We start from the raw sequence: 6,986 nt of genomic DNA, 5'->3' as shown, positions 1-6,986 counted from the left end.
TAGTTTAAATCTTATGGAACTGTTGAGTGAAAAAAAAAAAAAAAAACCCAAAACTCTCTTATTTGTCTTACTCTAAGAAATTATTCAGTGCTGAGCCTGGTACATATTTTTCTGGTTTAATATACTGCATAGATGGTTCTTTTTCTGTCTACATGACTGTTCTTTCTAGAACTTTTAAAAATATTAATTTCAATCTTTGTTCTCAATTTGAAAAACAAGTCTTTGCCTACATGAAGTAAAGGCCTATTGATGAAGTTTATGTTATTAAAAACATAGTGGGGGGAGTACTGTATGCTTCTGACAGCATGTGTTTATTTTGTCTTTATGTGGATTTTAACCACATACTTACAATGTTTGAAAATATTTATTCTAGCAATAATTTATAACATTCAATGTATATACTGGTCTTTTAATTTTTCTAATCATTAGACAAAATTTTGACTGTTATACATTAACATGACTTGTCTACATAGTAAGTCAAACCTGGAACTTGAAAATAATCATTTCTTAACTATCTGGATCTTGGTTTCCCTCTGCTCGTCAGGTTTTCTCATCTGGAAAATTAAGACTGAATCTGATAATCTACTAACATCTATTTCTGATGGAGTTGAGGCAAAAGAAAGTAACAAGATCTTTGATAGCAGAATAAAAGGATGTGGAAGCTTTGAATTAGACAGATCTGAGTTTGAATCATAGACACTATTAGCAGTAGGAAGTTAGATTTCATTTTACTCAATTATAAAATGGGACAAAAGTAACAGCTGCATAGAGCTCTGTTGAGATTTAAATGAGAACAAGCCTATAACGTTCCAAGCACAATTTGTGCACATACGGTATGCTGTTATAAGTGGTAGGATCATATTTTAAGGTCAAGGAAAACATAAAGCCAAGCACATGATTTGATCTAGCAATTTCCACTCTGGCACTTAGAGAAGAAATGGAGTGAGCATATCACTGTCTTTTGCCAGCAGAGATGTCCCTCTGCTGTGATGAAACTGGACCTGTCAGGGTTTAAAAAAAGAACACCATTAGAGCAAAGGCACCACATCTTGGCAAGAAATGCTTTGCATAGTTTCCACCATCACCGTCACCAAGCTCTCCTTCCCACCCAACACCCTGCTTCTATTTAAAATCTCAGGCACTTCACTGGATCACACTCATTTAAGCCAGTGTCCAGGATATTAGCCGAGAAGAAGCAGGTAGCATGGCTCCAGGAGAAAAGGAAAGGGTGGAGGGGCCAGCTAAGAGTGCCCTCCAGAAGGTACGCACTGCAACCCTTGTCATTAACTTGGCCCGAGGTTGGCAGCAGTGGGCAAATGAGAACAGTACCAGGCAGGCCCAGGAGCCTGCAGGCTGGCTGCCTGGAGGGATCAAGGACCCACCCCAACATCCTAAACCAGCGCTATACCCTACTCCTCACCAGAAAGCTCAGAGTGCCCCAAAGTGTCAACTTCTAAAGCCGGAGGAACATGGAGATGGACAAAGCTCAGAAGAAGCCACTGAGGTCTCCCATATCAAAAGGAAAGAGGTGACCAGAACAGTTGTCAGCAAGGCTTATGAGAGAGGAGGAGACATGAGCTACCTTAGCCACAGGTACGAGAATGATGGTGGCACGCCTGACTCTGGACTGCTGGAGAATGACATTGACAGAATCCTCCACAGCCATGACTCTCCAACAAGGAGGAGAAGATGCACCAATCTAGTGTCTGAGCTGACCAAAGGCTGGAAAGTAATGGAACAGGAAGAACCCAAGTGGAAGAGTGACAGCATAGATACAGAGGACAGCGGCTATGGAGGGGAGATGGAAGAGAGGTCTGAGCAGGATGGAGTGCAGGTGGCCACTGCCAGGATCAAACGCCCCTTGCCCTCCCAGTAAGTGAATGCATCCTCCCCTTCCTTGTACCAGGATCGCTAATGGAACCCTGATCAGCAATGGGAATCCGGAGAGTAGGGGAAGTACTGCCACAGAGTGAGCATCTGAAAGCCTGGGTAGGCAGTGAGTCCCAGAAGGAAGGTGTGCCCCTGGGCTGAAAGGGCAGTGTCAACCTCAACATGGGCCTTTGGGTCCATGCCACTACTGTACACCATCTCATCTAAAAGTGGGCCCCATGTTAGAATCCTTCTCAAGTTTCCTGAAATCAGGTGAGCTTTGAATAAAGACAATTAGATTTGAATCATGCTTACTTTTTCATGAAGTTATTTTGATATTAACTATATAAAGCAATGGACTCAGGGGAACTCCTTAGTAAGTTGTGCCCATTATAATGCAGAAGGCCAGGTGATCCCAAACCTTTAAGACGATAGGGCATTTGTTCTCTGGATTTGAGGGTAGGAGGCAGTTCAATTCCTTCTTTTCTTTGGTTCCTTTCCTCAATCTTGGAGTGCATAGGTTAGTGCATTGTAGGCAGTGGCAGCATCTCTTAATGTCAGCGGCAATCCTAGCAGAAGTCTAACTTTATCCTTGAGGAGACTCTCAAATATTGCTTGAGGAATGAAACTGGAATTAAGTGCACAAGGCATTTGGTTCACATATTTTCAATTGTAGTCACCATCCTACCCCTGTCTGACAGTGCAGAGAAAGCTATTGTCATGGATAAGTAAAAAGTAGAGAAATTCTTTATCAGTAGTGGTTTTGCTAACTAGGGTTTTACTATGAAAATAGTTTATATTTTGTGCCTTCTTTAAAAATAGTCTTTGGACTGTAAGTGACTTATTCTAATTCTTTTAGATAAAGTAAGTTGGATCCTCTCTCCTAGGGCAATGGTGTGAAATTAAAGTACCAATTATTCATCCCCTCCTCCAAGTTCTGTTCAATAAAATAATAGTAGTTGAACATGAAGGTGCCATTTTATAGGGAAGGAACAGACACAAAAAAACATATTCAAGTTACAGAACCAGTAGTGATGAAGATCGGAAGGCTGCCAGACTTTTTTTTTTTAAACAAAAGTTCTTACAACATATCATAGTTGAATTCATCCCCTCCATTATTCTCCATTATCCTCTCCCCTCCATTCCTGGAATCCTTTCAACAGGTCTCATTTTTCCATTTACATACATGTGTACAAAATATTCCTACCAACCCCTAGGCAGGACCTGTTTTGACTTCCCAAGACCTTGCATTCTTAACCACCATGCTAGACTCTGACTCTTAGTAGAGGTCTACATGTCAGCTTAAATAATGGAAACCTAGCAACTTCCAAAGTGCAGGGTTTCAGTACAACCATACTGAAGGACTTCCCAAGGAATTGATGTAAGAGTGGACTCTACTATCTACTCCCAGTTCTAGGGCAGGGAACTTTTTCCTTGGATCTGGGGAGTGTTACCAATCTGCAAAGAGAATCGCAGGCTTGGTTCTCAAATCCAGTTGATAATAGAACAGAGAACATGATTACTGTTCAGAAATTGTCAAGCTGACTCTTCAACACAGCCATCCTGCTTCTGATAAATGTGATCCCTTCGATGTCATGCCCTATTAATTATATTAGCAACACACCTTCTGCAGGGAAGAACAAGCAAACCAATATACAGAGGAGCAAATCCCCCAGCACTTCCCTGCAAGGTTGGACAACATTGCTGAAATACTTTACTCACAGAGCAGGGTGCTTTGGTGGTGAGGAGAGATGTTCTTTCTACAGGAGGATGGTTGGAGAGGGCTACCACAGCCATCTCCACCTTCCTACACATCCAAGACTTAGACCAGGAGACTTACCTCTACATCCCCATGACATTTTGAAGCTGGGATGCAGGAGGAGGACACCAACTAGAGAATATTTTCAATGCCAATGTACTTGGATAGGTTAGAAATACACTTTAAAATTTTTATTTCCTGGGAGTTTTATTACAAATTTAATGACTACAGTAAAATGGGATCCCATATTCTCACCATACTGCTAACAAGCCTCATTCACATAAGAAAGCAGTACTAAGCTGATGTCGGTTGTATAACTGATACCAGGAATAATTTTCATAATTCAGCTCAGTGAATGAAGCTAAGCTTTCTAAAACAAATTGCTTAAAATATCTGGTAGAATTAGTTACCTTGCACATAGCGAGGCAGAGAAAATAAGTTTTCATTAATTATAAGAAAGTTTGTTTAGTAATAACGAGGGAACTGAGAAGATGGATCTGGTCATTGTTGCTGTCTTTAAAAAGTGCTTTGTTTTCTCTCGATTTATATTAGGTTGTCTTTTTAAAGTTCAATTGAAACTATTTTCACATTCCCACCTCAGTCTCTTCCCTAATCGGGTGCCCCAGCTTCATGTACAGCATGAGATTTGGGTTCTGCCCAGATGGCCTGGAGTTTCTTGTGATGATTACGTCTGTCATCATCATCATTGCTCCAAAGGCTCAAAAGGTTTGAACCTTTGATTATGTAGTCCATAGTGTGAGCAGTTGAACAGGGACAGTTGATGCAGAAGCAAGTGATGGTGAAGCCTAGCAGATTTCAGTGTGGAGTAGCTTTTAGCACTTTTTCATATGCATAGTGAGGTTATGTGAAAATGTAGGACTTCTGGAAACACAAGCATGGGAATTAATGAAAGTTCGCCATCTAGTGGATGTCATTCCTCTTTTGAAAACCATGTTAATATAGGTTGTTTTCTCCTCTAACTACATCTGTTTGGTGCCTGCATTTGGATGGGCTACATAGTATTATTATCAGAGGAGAGCCAACTTCTTGTTCCCATTGTGCCATGGTGATGGATGGCAAGCACAGTCCTCATAACAAGTTCAAGACCATCTAGTCAGAATTCAAATTTCATGCCATATTTGAGGCTCTGTTGTCTGCCTAGAAAGAGACTTGTAATACCTCAGAACAAAGTTTATAATAATGTCCTTGATGCATTGTTTTGCCACCTGAGCACCTCCAAAGCAAATTTCAGGAAGTGAATTTGGACAGTGACAGATACCCAACTTCAATCGTGGGTTTTGAATAGTGAATTGTGAGAGTTCATATAGCTCAGACATGCCAGGCACATAAAGAGTGTCAGTACAACTCTTAACATCTTCCAATCCCAATGCTTCCAGGTATGAGGCCACTTAGTGTTGGGGAGAATGGTGGCTTGGGTCACTTGTGATGATTAGGGTACAAAGCTGTATGTTTTACCAGTGAAGACAAAGAGACCTAGAGGAGAAAGTCAACTAGACTGGAGATACAGAAGTGGCAGGAAGGTCTTTAGGAAACAAAATTTGGCCATTTTAAAATTAGGTCTACACTCTTAAGACATTATTGGTCTATTCTGTCTAAAGCTGAGTTATGGTATTATTATCTTATCTTGTTTTTAAATAGGTGCATTTCAAATTCTGAGGACACTCACATATTTGAAGCACAACGGACTCACACATGCAGGCTGGGAGTTTTAGAAAAAACATTGCCTTTACCTTAATCCTCCCTCAGCCACTGAGTCACAGTAGTAGTATAAAGGCTCTTGAGCTAGCTTAACATTGTTCAAAACTTCCATTTCTATCACTTGATCGTTTTGTGACTTTAGGAAGTTACTTAATCTCTGGTCTCAGTTCCCTCATCTATGAAGTAGAAATAGGATCTATTATACAGAGTAGTGATGGAGAATATTAATGAAGTATTTAGATGAATGCCAGCACTGTAGTGTTCAATAAATGTTATTATTTCTAACTATTATTTTTTGTTTGTATAACTTGATGCTGTAAAGTTTGTGTATATCACTCATATTAGTATAAATATGCTTTCATTAAAAATCCATGTACGAAAATATAATACATGACTAAATACTACAATGTATGTGATGTAGTGTAAAACTGTTCTTTGGGAAACAACTGACTTCAGATGTCCTATAAAAAATGGATTCCCTAATATTTACATGATTCTAGTTCTGAAATGCTACTAAAATGCAATATCAAGATATACATATTTACATGAATCTCATGTAAGAAAGTTTTTTTCTTGAAATAAAGTTTAATATCATTATAATGTTTAAAACGTTATTATTACTAGGCACTAGAGGCTCACACCTGTAATCCTAACTACCTAGGAGACTGAAATTAGGATTGTGGTTTGAGGCTAGCCTGGACAAATAGTTCGAGAGAGCCCATCTCCAAAATAATCGGAGCAAAATGTAATGGAGGTGTGGCACAAGAGGTGGAGCAGCTGCTTTGCATGTGTGAAGTCCTGAGTTTAAATTCCAGTCCCATTGAAAAACAAAAATCCAACCAAAACAAAAACATTGTTATTCACAGAGAAATTAACCTAGAAGGACATGCCAAAACAAGAATGGTGCAAGTGTTTGCTTTTTCTTCTATGACTTCTACTTTTTTGCAGTGTGGAAGTCTTAAATTAAAATGCATACACATGGCAAGTACAAAGGAAAGTGACACTTTGGGTGTTAACATATCTTGATTCCTCACCCTCTCTCCTTTAGGGCAAACAGATATACAGAGAAACTCAACTGCAAGGCTCATCGGAAATACAGCCAGGTGAATAATTTGAAAGGGAGATGGCAACAGTGGGCTGATGAACACATTCAGTCCCAGAAGCTCAATCCCTTCAGTGAAGAATTTGATTATGAGCTAGCCATGTCCACTCGCCTACACAAAGGAGACGAAGGGTATGGTCGTCCAAAGGAGGGAAGCAAAACAGCTGAGAGGGCCAAGCGAGCAGAGGAGCACATCTACAGAGAGGTCACGGAGATGTGCTTTGTTATTCGCACCATGGCTCGCCACAGACGAGACGGCAAGGTTCAGGTCACTTTTGGAGAGCTCTTTGACAGATACGTTCGTATTTCAGATAAAGTAGTGGGCATTCTCATGCGTGCCAGGAAACATGGACTGGTGCACTTCGAAGGAGAGATGCTGTGGCAAGGCCGAGATGACCATGTTGTGATTACTTTACTTGAGTAATCAACAAAGGTCAAACTCGACCCACTACTGTCTTAAATGCTAACTGTATGAAAAATTAAAATGCAAGCTACTCTGTAACATTAGTAAATATTAAACAATTTTTACATAAATGA

At 40.0% G+C, this 6,986-nt stretch overlaps 1 protein-coding gene across 1 annotated transcript; it reads left to right on the top strand.

Moving 5' to 3' along the window:
- The first annotated feature begins 1,064 nt into the window (after positions 1-1,064).
- On the top strand, positions 1,065-6,986 carry Abra (actin binding Rho activating protein). Its single transcript, XM_020170244.2, has 2 exons — positions 1,065-1,872; positions 6,396-6,986. The coding sequence occupies exons 1-2, from the start codon at positions 1,205-1,207 to the stop codon at positions 6,871-6,873; spliced, it is 1,146 nt and encodes a 381-aa protein (XP_020025833.2). The 5' UTR covers positions 1,065-1,204; the 3' UTR covers positions 6,874-6,986.

The sequence above is a fragment of the Castor canadensis genome, chromosome 3 (genome assembly GCF_047511655.1).
Source record: "Castor canadensis chromosome 3, mCasCan1.hap1v2, whole genome shotgun sequence".
NCBI lineage: Eukaryota > Metazoa > Chordata > Mammalia > Rodentia > Castoridae > Castor > Castor canadensis.
The sequence above is the reverse complement of the archived record's forward strand: the minus strand, read 5'-3'. Positions and strand labels throughout refer to the sequence as shown.

Bases quoted from the DNA above. Each gene is read 5' to 3' on its own strand.
- Abra (XM_020170244.2), top strand. From the start codon at position 1,205: ATGGCTCCAGGAGAAAAGGAAAGGGTGGAGGGGCCAGCTAAGAGTGCC. The intron at 1,873-6,395 runs GTAAGTGAATGC...TCTCTCCTTTAG, and splicing joins AAACGCCCCTTGCCCTCCCA to GGCAAACAGATATACAGAGA.